General features: G+C 63.1%; 2 protein-coding genes across 3 annotated transcripts in view; both read left to right on the top strand.

Moving 5' to 3' along the window:
* Positions 1 to 1,374: 1,374 nt before the first annotated feature.
* Positions 1,375 to 4,940, top strand: EIF3K (eukaryotic translation initiation factor 3 subunit K). The gene is given in 9 exon segments (XM_082077222.1): positions 1,375 to 1,448; positions 1,805 to 1,854; positions 1,857 to 1,902; positions 3,756 to 3,876; positions 4,114 to 4,188; positions 4,306 to 4,372; positions 4,485 to 4,562; positions 4,642 to 4,767; positions 4,844 to 4,940. Coding segments are annotated over 9 exon segments (654 nt in total). The 5' UTR covers positions 1,375 to 1,389; the 3' UTR covers positions 4,876 to 4,940.
* A 1,887-nt stretch (positions 4,941 to 6,827) lies between these two features.
* ACTN4 (actinin alpha 4) overlaps positions 6,828 to 22,229 on the top strand; it is a 30,661-nt gene continuing 15,259 nt past the window's right edge. Inside the window, exons 1-9 of one of the 2 annotated variants that reach the window (XM_082077224.1) lie at positions 6,828 to 7,022; positions 13,738 to 13,852; positions 15,189 to 15,308; positions 17,208 to 17,294; positions 18,313 to 18,400; positions 19,379 to 19,457; positions 19,589 to 19,670; positions 20,228 to 20,313; positions 21,394 to 21,486. In XM_082077224.1, coding sequence (XP_081933350.1) covers positions 6,882 to 7,022; positions 13,738 to 13,852; positions 15,189 to 15,308; positions 17,208 to 17,294; positions 18,313 to 18,400; positions 19,379 to 19,457; positions 19,589 to 19,670; positions 20,228 to 20,313; positions 21,394 to 21,486 — 891 coding nt within the window. In that variant the 5' untranslated portion in view covers positions 6,828 to 6,881. Of the gene's footprint in view, positions 7,023 to 13,737; positions 13,853 to 15,188; positions 15,309 to 17,207; positions 17,295 to 18,312; positions 18,401 to 19,378; positions 19,458 to 19,588; positions 19,671 to 19,825; positions 19,912 to 20,227; positions 20,314 to 21,393; positions 21,487 to 22,229 lie in introns of both variants that reach the window. The other variant, XM_082077223.1, reaches the window with a different exon arrangement.

The following is a 22,229-nucleotide window of genomic DNA, read 5'->3' as shown; positions in this document are numbered from 1 at the left end:
AGTGTGAGCCCAGTGTGAGCCCAGTGTGAGCCCAGTATGAGCCCAGTGTGATCCCAGTATGAGCCCAGTATGGCCCTGGAGAGCCCGGGTTGGCCACCCAGGGTCCCTCCAGTCTGCGCCCAGTTTGGACCAGTGTGAGCCCTGCTTAACTCCCAGTATGACCCAGTCCATCCCAGTGTGAGCCCTGCTTAACTCCCAGTATGACCCAGTCCATCCCAGTGTGAGCCCTGCTTAACTCCCAGTATGACCCAGTCCATCCCAGTGTGAGCCCTGCTTAACTCCCAGTATGACCCAGTCCATCCCAGTGTGAGCCCTGCTTAACTCCCAGTATGACCCAGTCCATCCCAGTGTGAGCCTGCTTAACTCCCAGTATGACCCAGTCCATCCCAGTGTGAGCCCTGCTTAACTCCCAGTGTGACCCAGTCCATCCCAGTGTGAGCCCTGCTTAACTCCCAGTATGACCCAGTCCATCCCAGTGTGAGCCCTGCTTAACTCCCAGTATGACCCAGTCCATCCCAGTGTGAGCCCTGCTTAACTCCCAGTATGACCCAGTCCATCCCAGTGTGAGCCCTGCTTAACTCCCAGTATGACCCAGTCCATCCCAGTGTGAGCCCTGCTTAACTCCCAGTACGACCCAGTCCATCCCAGTGTGAGCCCTGCTTAACTCCCAGTATGACTCAGTCTATCCCAGTGTGAGCCCTGTTTAACTCCCAGTACAGCCCCATCTATCCCAGTGTGATCCCCAGTATGGCCCAGTCCATCCACTGTGTCCCCCTTTCACCCCAGTCCATCCCAGTGTGATCCCTATTTCACTCCCAGTATGACCCAGTCCATCCCAGTGTGATCCCTATTTCACTCCCAGTTTGTCCCAGTTTGTCCCAGTGTGTCCCCCTTTCACTCCCAGTTTGTCCCAGTCCATCCAGTGTGTCTCCCTTTCACTCCCAGTTTGTCCCAGTCCATCCCAGTGTGTCCCCCTTTTACTCCCAGTTTGCCCAGTTTGTCCCAGTTTGCCCAGTTTGCCACAGTTTGTCCCAGTTTGCCCAGTTTGCCCCAGTTTGCCCCAGTTTGCCCAGTTTGCCCAGTTCGGCGCGGTCGCAACTGTGCCACTAAATGGCCGCGTGCGCGTGGCCGCGCTCCGTGGGCGTGGCCTCAACATCTGGGCGTGACCGCACGCTGTGGGCGTGGCTTCGCCATATGGGCGCGGCCTGTCCATGTGGGCGTGGCCAGGGGGTATAACCCGCCTCCCCGCGGTGCCTTTACCCCCCCCCCCCCCCCCCACCTCGAGTCCTCCACCGTCCCGTCATGCCGGGCGAGCGCCCACGGCGGAAGCGGAAGTTGCCGCGGCCGCCGGAGCCCGTCCCTCCTTCTCTTCCGGCGTCCCCTCGAGTCATGGCGCTGTTCGAGCAGATGCGGGCGAACGTGGGGAAACTGCTGCGGGGCATCGACCGGTAGCGGCGGGGGGAGCCCGGGGGGGCGGGGGGAGCCCGGGGGGGGCGGGGGGAGCCCGGGAGGGGCGGGAGGAGCCCGGGGGGGGCGTCTGTGGGGAACCTGGAGGGTCTGTGGGGAACCGGGGGTTCTGTGGGGACCCCTCAGTGTTTAGAGCCTGGGGGGGGGGGTCTGTGGGGACCCCTCGGTGTTTAGAGCCTGGGGGGGTCTGTGGGACCCCTCGGTGTTTAGAGCCGGGGGGGTCTGTGGGGACCCCTCAGTGTTTAGAGCCTGGGGGGGTCTGTGGATTTAGAGGGTGTGGGGCCGGGGTGGGGGGCTCGGTGTCAGTCCCAGGCCGGTAACGGGGGGTCCCCCCCAGGTACAACCCCGAGAACCTGGCCACGCTGGAGCGCTACGTGGAGACGCAGGCCAGGAGAACGCCTACGACCTGGAGGCCAACCTGGCCGTGCTGAAGCTGTGAGTGCCGCTGGGGGCGGGGGGCGAGGTCCCCTCTGTCCCCCCCAGTCCTTGGGGTCCCCTCTGTCCACCCAGTCCTTGAGGTCCTGTGTGTCCCCTCCCCTCTGTCCCCCCCGGCTCGGAGTCCCCTCCCTCTGTCCCCCCCCGGCTCGGAGTCCCCTCCCTCTGTCCCCCTTCCCATCCCTGAGGTTCCCACTGTCCATTCCCCCCGTCCCCGAGGTCCCCTCTCTGTGTCCCCGAGTTCCCCTCTCTGTGTCCCCAAAAGTCCCCGAGGTCCCCTCTCTGGTGCCCCCCCATCCCCAAGTCCCCGAGGTCCCCCTTCTCTGTGTTCCCCCTCCCTGATGTCCCATCACCCCCACACCGTCCCCTCTGTCCCCCGCTCCCTCATGTCCCCTCACCCCACCGGCCCCTCTGTCCCCCCCTCCCTGATGTCCCCTCACCCCCACACTGTCCCCCCCTCCCTGATGTCCCCTCACCCCCGCACCATCCCCTGTCCCCCCATCCTCGATGTCCCCTCACGCCCGCACCGTCCCCTCTGTCCCCCTCCCTGCCCTATCTGGCAGCCCCATAGCCCCCCAAGGCTCACTATCTGGCAGCCCCATAGCCCCCCAAGGCTCACTATCTGGCAGCCCCGTAGCCCCCCAAGGCTCACTATTTGGCAGCCCCATAGCCCCCCAAGGCTCACTATTTGGCAGCCCCATAGCCCCCCAAGGCTCACTATTTGGCAGCCCCATAGCCCCCTATAGCTCACTATTTGGCAGCCCCATAGCCCCCCAAGGCTCACTATTTGGCAGTCCCATAGCCCCCCAAGGCTCACTATTTGGCAGTCCCATAGCCCCCCAAGGCTCACTATTTGGCAGCCCCATTGTCCCCTATAGCTCACTATCTGGCAGTCCTATTGCCCCTCAAGGCTCACTATTTGGCAGCCCCATAGCCCCCTATAGCTCACTATTTGGCAGCCCCATAGCCCCCGAAGGCTCACTATTTGGCAGCCCCATTGCCCCCTATAGCTCACTATTTGGCAGCCCCATAGCCCCCCAAGGCTCACTATTTGGCAGCCCCATTTGCCCCTATAGCTCACTATTTGGCAGCCCCATAGCCCCCAGGCTCACTATTTGGCAGCCCCATAGCCCCCCAAGGCTCACTATCTGGCAGCCCCATAGCCCCCAAGGCTCACTATCTGGCAGCCCCATGGCCCCCCAAGGCTCACTATTTGGCAGCCCCATAGCCCCCCAAGGCTCACTATTTGGCAGCCCCATAGCCCCCCAAGGCTCACTATTTGGCAGCCCCATAGCCCCCGAAGGCTCTCTATTTGGCAGCCCCATAGCCCCCCAAGGCTCACTATTTGGCAGCCCCATAGCCCCCCAAGGCTCACTATTTGGCAGCCCCATAGCCCCCCAAGGCTCACTATTTGGCAGCCCCATAGCCCCCGAAGGCTCACTATTTGGCAGCCCCATAGTCCCCCAAGGCTCACTATTTGGCGGCCCCACTATTTGGCACCGTCCCCTCACCCCCTCACTGTCCCCCCACCCTCGATGTCCCCTCACCCCCCCACTGTTCCCCCCTCCCTGATGTCCCCTCATCCCCTCACTGTCCCCCCACCCTCGATGTCCCCTCACCCCCCACTGTTCCCCCCTCCCTGATGTCCCCTCACCCCCGCACTGTCCCCCCCTCCCCGCTGTCCCCTCACGCCCCACGGTCCCGTGTCCCCCCCACCCGCGCTGTCCCCCCCCACCCGCGCTGTCCCCCCCACCCGCGCTGTCCCCCCCCACCCGCGCTGTCCCCCCCTCCCCGCGCTGTCCCCCCCCACCCGCGCTGTCCCCTCACCCCCCGCCGCCCCGTGTCCCCCCCAGGTACCAGTTCAACCCGGCGTTCTTCCAGACCACGGTCACGGCGCAGATCCTGCTCAAGGCTCTGACCAACCTCCCGCACACCGACTTCACCCTCTGCAAGTGCATGATCGACCAGGCCCACGTATCCGCCCCACGCGGGGGGGCCGGCAGGGATTTTGGGGACCCCCCCCCCCCAACCCCTGACCACCGCAAGCCCCCTCTCCCCCTCCCCGGTGGGGCGACACGTGGCAGCTTTGACCCCTCGTCATCTACCTGTTGGCTTGGAGACCCAGATTTAGGGGCTTGGGGGGGGCTGGTTTGGGGGAGCAGTGAGGGGGGGCCCCTCTCTCCATGTTTCCCTTGACCCCCCCGGCCTCAGCAGGAGGAAAGACCCATCAGGCAGATCCTGTATCTGGGGGAGCTGTTGGAGACCTGCCACTTCCAGTCCTTCTGGGTGAGTCCTGCCCCGGGGGGGCCCCCCAAACCCGGGCAGCATCGGGGGGGGGGGCTCCCCAGCCCTCGTTATCCACCCGCCGGGGGGGTGTTAACGACCCCCCCTCCTCCCCCGCAGCAAGCTCTGGATGAGAACATGGAGCTGCTGGACGGGATCACCGGCTTCGAGGACTCCGTGAGGAAATGTGAGGGGGGCCCTGGGGGGTTTGGGGGGCCCTGGGGGGTTTGGGGGGCCCTGGGGAGTTTGGGGGGCCCTGGGGGGTGCAGCAGCTGACGGGGGGGGGTCTCGTTCCGCAGTCATCTGCCACGTGGTGGGAATCACCTACCAGCACATTGACCGCTGGCTGCTGGCCGAGATGCTGGGGGACCTGTCGGGTAAGCGAGGGGGAGCAGGAGGGTTTTGGGGAGGGGTCGGGGGGGGGATGGGGGCTGAACCCCCCCCCATCCCACCCAGAGGCTCAGCTGAAGGTCTGGATGAGCAAATACGGGTGGACGGAGCCGGAGCCCGGGCGCATCTTCATCTGCAACCAGGAGGAGAGCATCAAGCCCAAGAACATCGTGGAGAAGATCGACTTCGACAGTGGGTATCGGGGGGCCGGGAGCCCCCCCAGCCCCATGGAGCCCCCCAAAAACTCACCCTCCTCCTTCTCCCACAGGTGTCTCCACCATCATGGCCTCGTCCCTCTGACTCCGTGTTTTATCGTCCCCCCCCTTTTAACTCCGGGCTTTGCCAGTAAAGGAGAAGCCTCCACAGTGCTGTTGTCGTTTGGGGGGGCGGGGGTGTCCCCAGAGTTTGGGGATGGGGTGGGGGGAGCACTTTGCGGGGGGATCTGGGGGTGACCCTTCACCCCCACATGCAGTTTGGCCACTCTTGGGTTTGGGGGACACTGTGGGGGGGTGCAGCACATTCCTCCAAGGGGCAGTTTGTGCCTCCTTATGGAGGCCACGCCCCCTCCGTGGCAGCCACGCCCATTTATCTGTGGCCACGCCCAGCTCCTATATTAATACACCGGGGAATGGGTGGGGTTTGTAGTGTCACGTGGGGGAGGTCATGAATGTTAAACAGGGGGCGTGACCGCGGGAGGCAACACATTCACTATTAACGTTGTGCCGACACTGTGCATGCGCAGAGAGCCCAGTGGGCGGGGCCTGTGGAGCGCGGGGGGCGTGTCCGGCGACGGGGGGCGTGGCGCGGAGAGAGATGGGGGCGTGACCCAGGGCGGTGGGCGTGGCGCGGAGAGCAATGGGGGCGTGGCCGTGAGATCGCGAGTGAGTGTCCCACGGCGGTGGGGGGGGGGGCAATGAGAGCGCGATGGGCCTGTCCGGTGATGGGGGGCGGGGCGATGAGAGCTTGGGAGGCGTGGCCGGTGGCGGTAGGCGGGGCGATGAGAGCGCGGGGGCGTGTCTGACGGCGGTGGGGGGGCGATGAGAGCGCGGGGGGCGTGGCCGGTGGCGGTAGGCGGGGCGATGAGAGCGCGGGGGCGTGTCTGACGGCGGTGGGGGGGCGATGAGAGCGCGGGGGCGTGTCTGACGGCGGTGGGGGGGCGTGGCCGGCGGCGGTAGGCGGGGCGATGAGAGCGCGGGGGCGTGTCTGACGGCGGTGGGGGGCGATGAGAGCGCGGGGGCGTGCCTGACGGCAGTGGGGGGGCGTGGCCGGCGGCGGTAGGCGGGGCGATGAGAGCGCGGGGGCGTGTCTGACGGCGGTGGGGGACCGATGAGAGCGCGGGGGCGTGTCTGACGGCGGTGGGGGGCGTGGCCGGCGGCGGTAGGCGGGGCGATGAGAGCGCGTGTCCGACGGCGGTGGGGGGGGCGATGAGAGCGCGGGGGCGTGTCTGACGGCAGTGCGGGGCGTGGCCGGCGGCGGTAGGCGGGGCGATGCGAGGGCGTGTCTGACGGCGGTGGGGGGGCGATGAGAGCGCGGGGGCGTGTCTGACGGCAGTGGGGGGCGTGGCCGGTGGCGGTAGGCGGGGCGATGAGAGCGCGGGGGCGTGTCTGACGGCGGTGGGGGGGTGATGAGAGCGCGGGGGCGTGTCTGACGGCAGTGGGGGGCGTGGCCGGCGGCGGTAGGCGGGGCGATGAGAGCGCGGGGGCGTGTCTGACGGCGGTGGGGGGGCGATGAGAGCGCGGGGGGCGTGGCCGGTGGCGGTAGGCGGGGCGATGAGAGCGCGGGGGCGTGCCTGACGGCAGTGGGGGGCGTAGCCGGCGGCGGTAGGCGGGGCGATGAGAGCGCGGGGGCGTGTCTGACGGCGGTACGGGGGCGATGAGAGCGCGGGGGCGTGTCTGACGGCGGTGGGGGGGCGATGAGAGCGCGGGGGCGTGTCTGACGGCGGTGGGGGGGCGTGGCCGGCGGCGGTAGGCGGGGCGATGAGAGCGAGGGGGCGTGTCTGACGGCGGTGGGGGGGCGATGAGAGCGCGGGGGGCGTGGCCGGCGGCGGTAGGCGGGGCGATGAGAGCGCGGGGGCGTGTCTGACGGCGGTGGGGGGTGATGAGAGCGCGGGGGGCGTGCCTGACGGCAGTGGGGGGCGTGGCCGGCGGCGGTAGGCGGGGCGATGAGAGCGCGGGGGCGTGTCCACCGCCGGTGGGCGGGGCGCGGCGGGCGTGGCCGGGCGTGGCGGCGGGCGCCTGCGCAGTGCGGGGGGCGCGGGCGGCGGCGCGGGGCGGCGGCAGCGGCGGAGCGAACGCGGCGGCGGCGCCATGGTGGATTATCACAGCGCCGGGCAGCCCTACCCCTACGGCGGCAACGGGCCGGGCCACAACGGCGACTACATGGCCCAGGAGGACGACTGGGACCGCGACCTCCTGCTCGACCCCGCCTGGGAGAAGCAGCAGCGCAAGGTGGGCCCGGGACGGGGGGCTGAGGCGGCGGGCCTGGGGGACCCTGAGGCGGCAGCGCCCGGGCGGGGGGGCTGAGGGGGCCTCGGTGTTTAGAACCTGGGGGGGGGGCTGTGGAGAATCGGGGGGGGTGGGGACCCCTCAGTGTTTAGAACGTGGGGGGTCTGTGGAGAATCGGGGGGGGTGGGGACCCCTCAGTGTTTAGAACGTGGGGGGGGCTGTGGAGAATCGGGGGGGGTGTGGAGACCCCTCAGCGTTTAGAACTTGGGGGGGTCTGTGGGGACCCCTCAGTGTTTAGAACTTGGGGGGTTCTATGGGGACCCCTCAGAGTTTAGAACTTGGGGGGGTCTGTGGGGACCCCTCAGAGTTTAGAACTTGGGGGGTCTGTGGGGACCCCTCAGTGTTTAGAACTTGGGGGGGTCTGTGGGGACCCCTCAGAGTTTAGAACCTGGAGGGTTCTATGGGGACCCCTCAGTGTTTAGAACTGGGGGGGGGGGGGGGCTGTGGAGACCCCTCAGTATTTAGAACTGTGTGGGGGGGGGCTGTGGGGACCCCTCAGTATTTAGAACTTGGGGGGGGTGTGGGGACCCCTCAGTGTTTAGAACTTGGGGGGGTGTGGGGACCCCTCAGTGTTTAGAACTGTGGGGGGGGCTGTGGGGACCCCTCAGAGTTTAGAACTTGGGGGGGGGGTCTCTGGGGACCCCTCAGTGTTAGAACTTGGGGGGGTCTGTGGGGACCCCTCAGTGTTTAGAACTGGGGGGGGGGGGGGGGGGGGTCTGTGGGGACCCCTCAGAGTTTAGAACCTGCAGGGTTCTATGGGGACCCCTCAGTGTTTAGAACTTGGGGGGGTCTGTGGGGACCCCTCAGAGTTTAGAACTTGGGGGGGTCTGTGAGGACCCCTCAGTGTTTAGAACGTGGGGGGGGGGTCTGTGGAGACCCCTCAGTGTTTAGAACTTGGGGGGGGTCTGTGGGGACCCCTCAGAGTTTAGAACTTGGGGGGGTCTGTGAGGACCCCTCAGTGTTTAGAACTTGGGGGGGGTCTGTGGAGACCCCTCAGTGTTTAGAACTTGGGGGGGTCTGTGGGGACCCCTCAGTATTTAGAACTGTGTGTGGGGGGGGGCTGTGGGGACCCCTCAGTGTTTAGAACTTGGGGGGGTCTGTGGGGATCCTTAAGTGTTTTATAACCTGGGGGGATCTGTGGAGACACTTCCGTGTTTAGAACTTGGGGGGGTGTGGGGACCCCTCAGTGTTTAGAACTTGGGGGGGTCTGTGGGGACCCCTCGGTGTTTAGAACCTGGAGGTTCTATGGGGACCCCTCAGTGTTTAGAACTTGGGGGGGCCGTGGGGACCCCTCAGTGTTTAGAACTTGGGGGGTCTGTGGAGACCCTCAGTGTTTAGAACTTGGGGGGGTCTGTGGGGACCCCTCAGTGTTTAGAACGTGGGGGGGGGGTCTGTGGAGACCCCTCAGTGTTTAGAACTTGGGGGGTTCTATGGGGACCCCTCAGAGTTTAGAACTTGGGGGGGTCTGTGGGGACCCCTCAGTGTTTAGAACTTGGGGGGGGTCTGTGGGGACCCCTCAGTGTTTAGAACTTGGGGGGGGTCTGTGGAGACCCCTCAGTGTTTAGAACTTGGGGGGTTCTATGGGGACCCCTCAGTGTTTAGAACTTGGGGGGCTGTGGGGACCCCTCAGTGTTTAGAACCTGGAGGGTTCTATGGGGACCCCTCAGTGTTTAGAACTTGGGGGGGCCGTGGGGACCCCTCAGTGTTTACAGCCTGGGGGTCTGCGGAACCCCATGGTAGGAAATGGGGGTGCTGGGGGGAGACACCCCAAGGGGTCACTGGGGTCCTGGGGCTGGACTTGGGGGCACTGGGTGGACTTGGGGGGCTGACATGGCCACCCCAGCCCTGTGGGGTGACGCTCCTGTGCTGGGGGGGTGCAGAGCTTTGGGACCCCCCCATCCCCCTCTTTATGGATGTGGGGCCCGACGGCGCCAAAACGTCGGGATCCGCTCCCCGGGCCAGGAACGGGGAAATACGGGAGAAAAGGGCGGCGGGTGGGGCCGGGCGAAGGGCGCGGTGACAGTGACACCGCGGGGTGACGTCCGGAGCCGGTGACAGTGACACCGCGGGGTGACGTCCGCACCCCGACACCTCCCGGCACCGGTGACAGTGACACCGCGGGGTGACGTCCCGCACCCCGACACCTCCCGGAGCCGGTGACAGTGACACCGCGGGGTGACGTCCGGAGCCGGTGACAGTGACACCGCGGGGTGACGTCTGCACCCCGACACCTCCCGGAGCCGGCACCGGTGACAGTGACACCGCGGGGTGACGTCCCTGAGCCGGTGACAGTGACACCGCGGGGTGACGTCCGCACCCCGACACCTCCCGGAGCCGGTGACAGTGACACCGCGGGGTGACGTCCCGCACCCCGACACCTCCCGGAGCCGGCACCGGGACAGTGACACCGCGGGGTGACGTCCGCACCCCGACACCTCCCGGAGCCGGCACCGGTGACAGTGACACCGCGGGGTGACGTCCGCACCCCGACACCTCCCGGAGCCGGCACCGGTGACAGTGACACCGCGGGTGACGTCCGCACCCCGACACCTCCCGGAGCCGGCACCGGGACAGTGACACCGCGGGGTGACGTCCGCACCCCGACACCTCCCGGAGCCGGCACCGGGACAGTGACACCGCGGGGTGACGTCCGCACCCCGACACCTCCCGGAGCCGGCACCGGTGACAGTGACACCGCGGGGTGACGTCCGCACCCCGACACCTCCCGGAGCCGGCACCGGGACAGTGACACCGCGGGGTGACGTCCGCACCCCGACACCTCCCGGAGCCGGTGACAGTGACACCGCGGGGTGACGTCCGCACCCCGACACCTCCCGGAGCCGGTGACAGTGACACCGCGGGGTGACGTCCGCACCCCGACACCTCCCGGAGCCGGTGACAGTGACACCGCGGGGTGACGTCCGCACCCCGACACCTCCCGGAGCCGTCACCGCGCAGCCCGGAGCCAGCACCTGACCCCCGGGTTAATCATTGCGGTCGTGCTTAATTACCTTAATTAGCGAGGCCGAAGGGCAGAGCCCCCCGCCCAGGTGGCCGCGCCGGTGTGAACCCGCCTCTCATTTCCAATCCCGGCGCGATTTTGGGGGCAGGACGCGCCGTTTTGGTTCTGCCGGTGGTTTTAAGGAGTTTTAGGGTCCCTTGGTGGGGCCGGGGGCTCCGGTTTCAGCCTCATATGGGGAATGAGGCTCCAAATTGGTGCGGTTGGGACTCCCCCGGCTGTTGCCTCGTTAACACGCCTCATTAATTGAAGCATCACCCGGCTCCGGTGACTTCGCCTCCTCCTCCAGCACCAACAGCTCCATGAACGTGGGGGTTTGGCCGCCCCGAAAACACCACGACGAGCCCCGACCCGCGGAGGACACGTTGGAAACGACCAGTTTTTGTGTTAATTAACATTTCCAGAGCAACTTCCCGTCGTGGAGACGCTGCCGGCGCATCCGCCGTCCCCCCGTGGACCCGCGGCCGCTTTTAGGGGCCGGTTTGAAGCCGAAACGGGGGCGGCCGCGGCCTGGCGTGGGGGCGCCGAGCTCCCCGGGTTGCGGCTCTGGAATCCCAGTTATGCGGCCGGAGCAGTGGGGGCACGTCCGTCCTTCCTGCCGCCCGCGCCGTCCGTCCCGCTGCCAAAAACAACCCGGAAAACGGCAACATCGCCGCCTTAAATAGCCACGCGCGCTCCTTGGGAAAGAACTCGGGGCGAGAATCCGAGGGCCACAACGAGCCTGGTCGTTAATTAACCCGCTCCGGGATAAACCACCGCGATGCCGGCGCCGGGTGCGTCTTAAACCCGCGTTTTAAGCCGCGTTTCGCGCGTCCCGAGTGGGTTTTAGGCCTAATCCGCCTCCCTAAGCCCGGCTTCTCAAGCCCAGCTCGGCAGGTTCGTTTACCCGCTCGTTAATTCTCCATAAATGGGGAATAATCGGAGGCGCCAAATGCTTTCTCGGGGTGTGTCTGGGTCCCCAGCCTGACTCACCTGCGCCCTTATCTCCCCGAGCCGCTCCCAGCGCCGCGGGAGGAGCCGTTTTCCCCCCTTTTCGCCCCAAAACCCCCTCGGCAACGGGCGCAGACGTCGCTGCTCTTCACCCGCTCCCGATTTAGCCCATTTCCCCCCCTTTTCACCCCAAAACCCCCTCGGGAACGGGCGCAGACGTCGCTGCTCTTCACCCGCTCCCGATTTAGCCGTTTTCTCCCCAAACCCAGGGCCAAATAAGGGCAAGGAATGAGGAGAATCCACGGGGCCACTTAACGAGGCCCCGACTAACGAAGCGACGAGGATGATGGAGCAAAACCCTCGTTTCTCCCCGTTTTTACGCGTTTCTTTTCCCTCCCCCCCCATAAACACCACGCGGTTTGATAATAAACCCCGTTAATTACCACCCGTGTCCCTCGGGGATCCCGGTTTCCTTTGCGGAGTTTTAAGTCTCCGCGACGGCCGTAATTTGGAGTAATTTGGAGCCCTAACGAGCCGCTCGTTAGCGGCCCTAACGAAGCAGGTCACACGTTCTGGGTGGTTTTGACCTAAAATCCACGAAACGAGCCCAAAAAGCAGCGAGGATTCCGGGCAGCTTGGGGGCTAAAGTCCAAATTTGCCTTAAAAGGAAGGAAAACACCCCAAATCCAACGGGATCCCCCCCGGTGCCGCCGTTAGGAACCCGATTTGGGGTTAAATCGCTGCATTTACACCCCAAATTAACCCGATTTGGGGTTAAATCACTACATTTACACCCCAAATTAACCCGATTTGGGGTTAAATCACTACATTTACACCCCAAATTAACCCGATTTGGGGTTAAATCACTACATTTACACCCCAAATTAACCCGATTTGGGGTTAAATCGCCACATTTACACCCCAAATTAACCCGATTTGGGGTTAAATCGCTACATGTACACCCCAAATTAACCCGATTTGGGGTTAAATCGCTGCATTTACACCCCAAATTAACCCGATTTGGGGTTAAATCGCTACATGTACACCCCAAATTAACCCGATTTGGGGTTAAATCACTACATTTACACCCCAAATTAACCCGATTTGGGGTTAAATTGCTACATGTACACCCCAAATTAACCCGATTTGGGGTTAAATCGCCACATTTACACCCCAAATTAACCCGATTTGGGGTTAAATCGCTACATGTACACCCCAAATTAACCCGATTTGGGGTTAAATCGCCACATTTACACCCCAAATTAACCCGATTTGGGGTTAAATCGCTACTTTTACACCCCAAATTAACCCGATTTGGGGTTAAATCGCTACTTTTACACCCCAAATTAACCCGATTTGGGGTTAAATCGCCACATTTACACCCCAAATTAACCCGATTTGGGGTTAAATCGCTACATTTACACCCCAAATTAACCCGATTTGGGGTTAAATCGCTACATTTACACCCCCAAAACGCCCGATTTGGGGTTAAATCGCTACATTTACACCCCAAATTAACCCGATTTGGGGTTAAATCGCTACATTTACACCCCAAATTAACCCGATTTGGGGTTAAATCGCCACATTTACACCCCAAATTAACCCGATTTGGGGTTAAATCGCTACATGTACACCCCAAATTAACCCGATTTGGGGTTAAATCGCTGCATTTACACCCCAAATTAACCCGATTTGGGGTTAAATCGCTACATGTACACCCCAAATTAACCCGATTTGGGGTTAAATCACTACATTTACACCCCAAAACGCCCGATTTGGGGTTAAATCGCTACATTTACACCCCAAAACGCCCGATTTGGGGAGGGAAAAGCACCGAAGCGCCTTTTGCCGGGTGCGTTTTTCCTTGAGGTTTTGGGGGGAAGGGGTTGGGAGCGGATCCGCCGTCCCGGGGGGGTTTTGGGGTCCCCCCCAAAAGGCGCCGCGCACACAATGCCTGGAAAGCGCCGTTTGATCCGCGGTTCCGCGGGAAGGAAATTCCGGAGCCGCCGCTTTGATCCCGCACGTCGGGGTCACGGGGGGGCGGGAAATGCGGCGTTTTGGGCAGAAACGCCGTCCTGGGGCAGTTTGGGGTGAGCTCGGGGGGGGTTGTTGCTCTCCGCGGCTGTTTTGGGGTGTTGGGAAGCAAGGCCGGGCTTTGGGGGGGGTTAGGCTGGGTTTAAATGTGGTGGCGTCGCCCTAAACCGGAGCCGAGTCGCTCCCGACATCAGGAGGACACATGGAGATGGTGACGGCGCTCGGGCTCCGTTTTCAGCTCATTTCTCCCCAAAATGAGCTCCTATTGGTGCCAACACCCAGCACAGACACACAGCAACAGTGACAGCGCTTAGGCTCCATTTTTGGCTGTTTTCTCCCCAAAATGAGCTCCTATGGGTGCCAACACCCGGCACAGACACACAGAGACGGTGATGGCACTTGGGCTCCATTTTTGGCCGATTTCTCCCCAAAACGAGCTCCTATTGATACCAACACCCAACACAGACACACAGAGATGGTGACGGCGCTTGGGCCGGGTTTAACCAAGCCCGGCTTAAGCCATCGGCGCCGTTCCCGGGGCTGGATTCCTCCGGAATTCGCTCCGTTTGCTCTTTGACGTCTTGACCTTCACCGGCGAATGTTGACAAGGGGAGGGTGCGGGGGGGCGGTGGAAAACGGGCCGGAAAGTCCCTTTCTGATGTGTTTTCCCCCCAGACGTTCACGGCGTGGTGCAACTCGCACCTGCGCAAGGCGGGCACGCAGATCGAGAACATCGACGAGGATTTCCGCGACGGGCTCAAGCTCATGCTGCTGCTCGAGGTCATCTCAGGTCAGTCCCGCTCCCATAAACACCTTGATGAAGTGATATTTTGGGGTGATTTCCCCCCAAAACGAGCTCCTGTGGGTGCCACCACCCGGCAGAGACACACAGAGACAGTGACGGCGCTCAGGCTCCGTTTTCAGCTCATTTCTCCCCAAAATGAGCTCCTATGGGTGCCAACACCCAACACAGACACACAGAGACATTGACCGCGCTCAGGCTCCGTTTTCAGCTCATTTCTCCCCAAAATGAGCTCCTATGGGTGCCAACACCCAGCACAGACACACATTGACATTGACAGCGCTCAGGCTCCGTTTTCAGCTCATTTCACCCCAAAATGAGCTCCTATGGGTGCCAACACCCAGCACAGACACACAGCGACATTGACAGCGCTCAGGCTCCATTTTCAGCTCATTTCTCCCCAAAATGAGCTCCTATGGGTGCCAACACCCAGCACAGACACACAGGGATGGTGACGGCGCTCGGGTTCCATTTTCAGCTCATTTCTCCCCAGAATGAGCTCCTATGGGTGCCAACACCCAGCACAGACACACAGAGACATTGACAGCACTCAGGCTCCGTTTTCAGCTCATTTCTCCCCAAAATGAGCTCCTATGGGTGCCAACACCCAGCACAGACACACAGGGATGGTGACAACGCTCAGGCTCCGTTTTCAGCTCATTTCTCCCCAAAACGAGCTCCTATGGGTGCCAACACCCAGCACAGACACACAGTGATGGTGACAGTGCTCAGGCTCCATTTTCAGCTCATTTCTCCCCAAAACGAGCTCCTATGGGTGCCAACACCCAGCACAGACACACAGGGATGGTGACAACGCTCAGGCTCCGTTTTCAGCTCATTTCTCCCCAAAACGAGCTCCTATGGGTGCCAACACCCAGCACAGACACACAGTGATGGTGACAGTGCTCAGGCTCCATTTTCAGCTCATTTCTCCCCAAAATGAGCTCCTATGGGTGCCAACACCCAGCACAGACACACAGGGATGGTGACGGCGCTCGGGCTCCGTTTTCAGCTTATTTCACCCCAAAATGAGCTCCTATGGGTGCCAACACCCAGCACAGACACACAGAGACATTGACAGCGCTCGGGCTCCGTTTTCAGCTCATTTCTCCCCAAAACGAGCTCCTATGGGTGCCAACACCCAGCACAGACACACAGCGACATTGACAGCGCTCAGGCTCCATTTTCAGCTCATTTCTCCCCAAAACGCGCTCCTGTCGCTACCAACAGCCTCATTTTGCCTTTTTCACGCTTTTTATCCCCATCCTTGCTCTTTTTTCCCGCTTTTACCCCTAAAACGCCCCCCCCCGCGTCTCCTCCGCAGGGGAGCGATTGCCCAAGCCCGAGCGGGGCAAAATGCGCGTGCACAAGATCAACAACGTGAACAAGGCGCTGGATTTCATCGCCAGCAAGGGCGTCAAGCTCGTGTCCATCGGAGCCGAAGGTGGGTCCGGCTGCGGCGCCTCGGAGCCCCAACCTCGCGGGCGGCTCCGGCTCCTTCCCCGGGTCGCTGTTCATTCAGAAACGCTCTTGGCACAAACAAAATAAGGCGAATATTTGCACCCCCTTGTCCGGTCCGTTTGGGCCTCGCTGTGGTTTAAAACCCCCCCAAATCCCCCCCGTTTCTGATCCTCCTGTGGGCCGAGGAGGACGGGGACACGAGGGATGGGGACATGAGGACACGAGAGACGGTGACATGAGGGACAGGGACATGAGGACACGAGGATGGGGACACGGGGACACGAGAGATGGTGACATGAGGGACAGGGACATGAGGACGGGAACATGAGTGATGGGGACATGAGGGACAGGGACAGGAGGACGGGGACACGAGGACATGAGGGACAGGGACAGGAGGACGGGGACACGAGGGATGGGGACACGAGGACATGAGGGACAGGGACATGAGGACACAAGGATGGGGACACGGGGACGTGAGGGACAGGGACAGGAGGACGGGGACACGAGGGATAGGGACATGAGGACACGAGAGATGGTGACATGAGGGACGGGGACATGAGGACACGAGGATGGGGACATGAGGGATGGGGACATGAGGGACAGGGACAGGAGGACGGGGACAGGAGGGATGGGGACACGAGGACATGAGGGACAGGGACATGAGGACATGAGGATGGGGACATGGGGACATGAGGGATGGGGACATGAGGACACGAGAGATGGTGACATGAGGGACGGGGACATGAGGACACGAGGATGGGGACATGAGGGATGGGGACATGAGGGACAGGGACAGGAGGACGGGGACAGGAGGGATGGGGACACGAGGACATGAGGGACAGGGACATGAGGACACGAGGATGGGGACACGGGGACATGAGGGATGGGGACATGAGGGACAGGGACAGGAGGGACAGGAGGACGGGGACACGAGGGATGGGGACATGAGGACACGAGAGATGGTGACATGAGGGACAGGGACATGAGGACGGGAACATGAGTGATGGGGACATGAGGGACAGGGACATGAGGACGGGGACATGAGGGATGGGGACATGAGGGACAGGGACATGAGGACGGGGACATGAGGGATGGGGACACGAGGACATGAGGGACAGGGACAGGGACACGAGGGATGGGGACACGGGGACATGAGTGATGGGGACATGAGGGACAGGGACAGGAGGACATGAGGATGGGAACATGAGTGATGGGGACATGAGGGACAGGGACAGGAGGACGGGGACACGAGGGATGGGGACACGGAGCTCGGTTTGCTCCGTCGCCCTAAACAGCGAGCGGGGCAGAAAGCAGCCGCGGTTTGGCTCCGTTTGCCCCGCGGTCGCCAGCGCTTTGTCTTTGATAAAGAGCAGGGGGTTAGAATCCGGATTCACCCCGAGGCTCCGGCGCCGCTCGGGGGGTCCCCGACGTGTCCCCCCCGCTTTGGCAGCGGCTCCCCTTGCGGAGCCAGTTTGGGGCCGGCGGCTCCTCCAAGCGCCGGGGGAGGTTCCCGAAACCGGAGCGTGTCCCGACTTGGTTCAGGCGGGCGACGCGAGGGTGTGGCGGGGGTTACAACACCCCGAGGGCACCCCCGAAGCAACACGCGGGGGCCGCCCGGGGGTGGGAAGCGACGGGAGCGCCGCCCCCCCGAAAGGCTGCGCTTGGGAGAGATTTTGGGGACGGTTCTGGGGTTTTTTGGCCGCAAAAGACACGACACGGAGCCCGCGATCGTCTCTTGGTGTCTGATGGGGCAGCGAGTCCCGAGCGTGGAACGGGGTGGGGGGACCCCAAGAACCTCCTGCGTGTTCCCGCACACCCGGAGGCGCAACCGGCGGCGGTTGCCGCGGAGCCCAGGCCGGATTTTCCCCTCTTTGGCTTGCAGAGATTGTTGATGGCAACGCCAAGATGACGCTGGGCATGATCTGGACCATCATCCTGCGCTTCGCCATCCAGGACATCTCGGTGGAAGGTGAGCGGCGGGACACGAGGACGGGGACACGATAGGGACACAATAGGGACACGAGGATGAGGACATGAGGACAGGAGGGATGGGGATATGAGGACACGAGGGACGGGGACACAGGGACACAAAGACACGAGGGATGGGGACACGAGGACATGAGAGACGGTGACATGAGCAACGGGAACACGAGGACACAAGGGACGGGGACATGAGGACACGAGGGACAGGGACAGGAGGACAGGGACATGAGTGATGGGGACATGAGGACACGAGGGATGGGGACATGAGGACACGAGGGACGGGGACATGAGGGACGGGGACACAGGGACACAAGGACACGAGGGATGGGGACACGAGGACATGAGAGATGGTGACATGAGCGATGGGAACACGAGGACACAAGGGATGGGGACATGAGGACACGAGGGACAGGGACAGGAGGACGGGGACATGAGTGATGGGGACATGAGGACACGAGGGACGGGGACATGAGGGACGGGGACACAGGGACACAAGGACACGAGGGATGGGGACACGAGGACATGAGAGATGGTGACATGAGCGATGGGAACACGAGGACACAAGGGATGGGGACATGAGGACACGAGGGACAGGGACAGGAGGACAGGGACATGAGTGATGGGGACATGAGGACATGAGGGACAGGGACATGAGGACACAAGGATGGGGACACGGGGACATGAGAGATGGGGACATGAGGGACAGGGACATGAGGGACAGGAGGATGGGGACACGAAGACACAAGAGACGGTGACATGAGGGACGGGAACATGAGGATGTGAGAGATGGTGACACGAGGGGTGGGGTCATGAGGACACGAGGATGGGGACACAAGGGACGGAGACATGGGGACATGAGGAATGGGGACACAAGGACATGAGAGACAGTGACATGAGGGGCAGGGACATGAGGACAGGGACATGAGGAGGGGGACACGAGGGACACGAGGGATGGGGACACGAGGAGGGGGACACAAGGGCTGATCCCGCTCATCCCCCGGCAGAGACCTCGGCCAAGGAGGGTTTGCTGCTCTGGTGCCAGCGCAAAACGGCTCCGTACAAAAACGTCAACGTGCAGAACTTCCACATCAGGTCAGGAACCGCTGCGGGGGCACCGGGACCTGGGGCACGGCGCCGGGACCTGGGGCACGGCACTGGGACCTGGGGCATGGCACCGGGACCTGGGGCACGGCACCGGGACCTGGGGCACGGCTCCGGGACCTGGGGCATGGCACCGGGACCTCGGGCATGGCACCGGGACCTGGGGCATGGCACCGAGACCTCGGGCATGGCACCGGGACCTGGGGCACGGCACCGGGACCTGGGGCATGGCACCGGGACCTGGGGCATGGCACCGAGACCTCGGGCACGGCACCGAGACCTGGGGCATGGCACCGGGACCTGGGGCACGGCACCGGGACCTGGGGCATGGCACCGGGACCTGGGGCACGGCACCGGGACCTGGGGCATGGCGCCGGGACCTGGGGCATGGCACCGGGACCTCGGGCACGGCTCCGTAACCTCGGGCATGGCTCCGTAACCTCGGGCACGGCACCGAAACCTCGGGCACGGCTCCGTAACCTCGGGCATGGCACCGAGCCCTCGGGCATGGCACCGAGACCTGAGGCATGGCACCGAGACCTGGGGCACGGCACTGAGACCTCGGGCATGGCACCGGGACCTGGGGCACGGCTCTGAGACCTCAGGCATGGCTCCGTAACCTCGGGCACGGCTCTGTAACCTCGGGCATGGCACCGAGACCTCGGGCACGGCACCGAAACCTCGGGCATGGCACCGGGACCTGGGGCACGGCACCGAAACCTCGGGCACGGCCGCGGGGGCGAAACGCGGCTACCGTGGCTTTTACCCCTTTATTCGCTGCGATTGCGCCTGAGACGTCCGCCCTTGTCCAGAGGAGTGTGGTTCCGGGCTCTGAGGCAGATCCGCGATGTGTCTTTGTCTGTCGGTCTCGCTGTCTGTCAGTCTCGCTGTCCCTCGTCTCACTGTCCATTGGTCTCGCTGTCCATCAGTCTCGCTGTCCATTGTCTCACTGTCCGTCCTCTCCCGCAGCTGGAAGGACGGTCTCGCCTTCAACGCCCTGATCCACAGACACCGGCCGGAGCTCATCGAGTACGACAAGCTCAGGAAGGTAAAACCGCGCTCCGCGTTGCGCCGCTTTTCCCTACGCACCGAACCGGGAGCGCGGCCGTCGGTCCGTCCGTCCGTCCAGCGCCCGACCGCGCGTCCCCGCGGCTCCACCCGCTCGTCTCCCCCCTCCAGGACGACCCGGTGACGAACCTCAACAACGCCTTCGAGGTGGCCGAGAAGTACCTGGACATCCCCAAGATGCTGGACGCCGAGGGTGAGCGCGCGGCGCCGCGTCGGAGCCCGCGGGGCCGTGTCTAACGCGCTTTCCCCCCGCACAGGTGGAACCGTCCGGTTCTTAGGAGCCGCCGCTCGGTGGGATCCCGGCCCCGCGGCGCCCGTCCGGCTCTAACGCTTGTCGTTCGCTTGCAGACATCGTCAACACCGCGCGCCCCGACGAGAAAGCCATCATGACCTATGTGTCCAGCTTCTACCACGCCTTCTCCGGGGCACAGAAGGTACCGCGGCGGCCGCCCCGCGCCGCAGCGCCTCCGCTCACGCCTCTTCTCTTTGCAGACGCGCCGTTCCTCTGCCTCTCGCGCCACCCGGGAGCCAGAACCTCAGCTCGTTCGCTTCTTTATCTTTAACCAAACAAGCCAAAAACCGCTCGCCTTCCCCAAACCGAATGTGACAGAGCCGCGGCGGCTCGGCCGCGTCTCCGAGCGGAGCCTCGGCGCCTCCTTAGCGACAGGCAGCTCTGGTTCGGCTCCCGCGCTCGCCGCAGGGTCTCCCCGGCGCCGCTTCACGCGCTCTCCCCCCTCTCTCTCCGCGCAGATATCGTGGGCACGCTCAGGCCCGACGAAAAGGCCATCATGACATACGTGTCCTGCTTCTACCACGCTTTCTCGGGGGCGCAGAAGGTGAGCTTGGCCGGCTGGGGCTGCCGCTAACACCCCCCCCCCCCATTTTGGGGCTCCCGCGGGCGCTTGCGCTTGCACGGCTCTGGAATCCCCGACGCGGGGACGGCTTGAGCTCCGCTTGGCTCAGGAGAGGCTTAAGCTCAGCCTAAGGCTCCGGACGCGGCTTCCCAGGACCCCGTTGACGCGCCAGACAGGAGGCGGCGCGGGTGACACTCGCCTAGTTTGGTCTTGAGCCGGGTTTGTTGCGTCTCCTCGGTCTGAGCCGGGTTTGCCAAAGCTCGAGGTGGCGCCTAAAAGCAGCTTTAGGGAGCCTGGGCTGAGCCCTTCGTTAGGGAGGCTCGTTAGAGCAGCGCGGGGTTGGCGACGGAGCTGTCACCCCGGGGGGGGCTCCTGCTCCTTCCGGAACCCGAACCGGGGTGAATCGGGAGGGATTTGGGCCATAAACGAGCCTCTTGGCTAAAAAACCAAGAGAAATCGTGTCCGGCCCATCCCCGCGCGGTTCTGCACGCGGCGCTGGTTTGCGTGTTGGCTAACGAAGATTGGGGTTAATTACCGCCCGTCTCACCCCCCCCGCCGCAGGAGGAGCCCGGCGGTCCCTCCCTCCCCCCGGCTTGGTTTTCTGAGTTCTCCTGGCTTGGTTAATTACTTGGCTTGGTTAATTGGCTTCGCCTCGCTCCCCTCCTGGGTTTGAGTTGGTTTCTTTCGCTTTCCGCCTGGTTCTTCCTCCCCCCCTGGCTCTCGCCTCCTCCTCTTGGGCTCTTTGTGCCGCCCCCCGAGGTACCAGGTCCCCCCGCTCCCCCTTCCTTCCTCCTCCTCATCCTCACAGAGGATCTGGTGCTTAAAAACGGGGGAGAACCCCCCAAAAAAGAGCGTGAGCAGCTCTGGGCTCCGCATGGCGAGTGGGGACGACCCCCCCGGGGGTCCCGCTCGCGGGTCCGGGGGCCAAAACAACCCCGAGTTTGTGGTTTCCCCGGTGAGGTTCGGCACCGGGGGCACTCGGGGAGCCCCCGGTAGGACGGGGTGGGGGGGTTTTGGGGTCCCCGGCCTGACCCCCCCGGTGTCCCCCCCGGTGTCCCCCAGGCCGAGACGGCGGCGAATCGCATCTGCAAGGTGCTGGCCGTCAACCAGGAGAACGAGCAGCTCATGGAGGACTACGAGAGGCTGGCGTCCGACGTGAGTGGGGCCCGCGCCCCAAAACACCCTGTTCCCCATTGAACCCCCTTTGGTAAACCCCGTTTGCCCATTAAACCCCGTTTGGTAAACCCCGTTTGCCCCATTAAACCCCGTTTCCCCATTAAACCCCCTTTGTTAAACCCCGTTTGCCCCATTAAACCCCGTTTCCCCACTAAACCCCCTTTGTTAAACCCCGTTTGCCCCATTAAACCCCGTTTCCCCATTAAACCCCCTTTGCTAAACCCCGTTTGCCCCATTAAACCCCGTTTCCCCACTAAACCCCCTTTGTTAAACCCTGTTTGCCCCCTTAAACCCCCTTTGTTAAACCCCGTTTGCCCATTAAACCCCGTTTGGTAAACCCCGTTTGCCCCATTAAACCCCGTTTCCCCATTAAACCCCCTTTGTTAAACCCCGTTTGCCCCATTAAACCCCCTTTGTTAAACCCCGTTTGCCCATTAAACCCCGTTTGGTAAACCCCGTTTGTTAAACCCCATTTAACCCTGTTTGCCCCATTAAACCCCGTTTGGTAAACCCCATTTTCCCCATTAAACCCCGTTTGTTAAACCCCGTTTGCCCCATTAAGCCCCGTTTGTTAAACCCCATTTAACCCTGTTTGCCCCATTAAACCCCGTTTGTTAAACCCCATTTTCCCCATTAAACCCCGTTTTCCCCGTTAAACTCTGTTTTCCCCATTAAACCCCATTTGTTAAACCCCATTTTCCCCATTAAACCCCGTTTTCCCC

The sequence above is a fragment of the Streptopelia decaocto genome (assembly GCF_964273445.1).
Source record: "Streptopelia decaocto genome assembly, contig: HAP1_SCAFFOLD_1386, whole genome shotgun sequence".
In the NCBI taxonomy this organism is placed as follows: Eukaryota; Metazoa; Chordata; class Aves; order Columbiformes; family Columbidae; genus Streptopelia; species Streptopelia decaocto.
The sequence above is the reverse complement of the archived record's forward strand: the minus strand, read 5'-3'. Positions and strand labels throughout refer to the sequence as shown.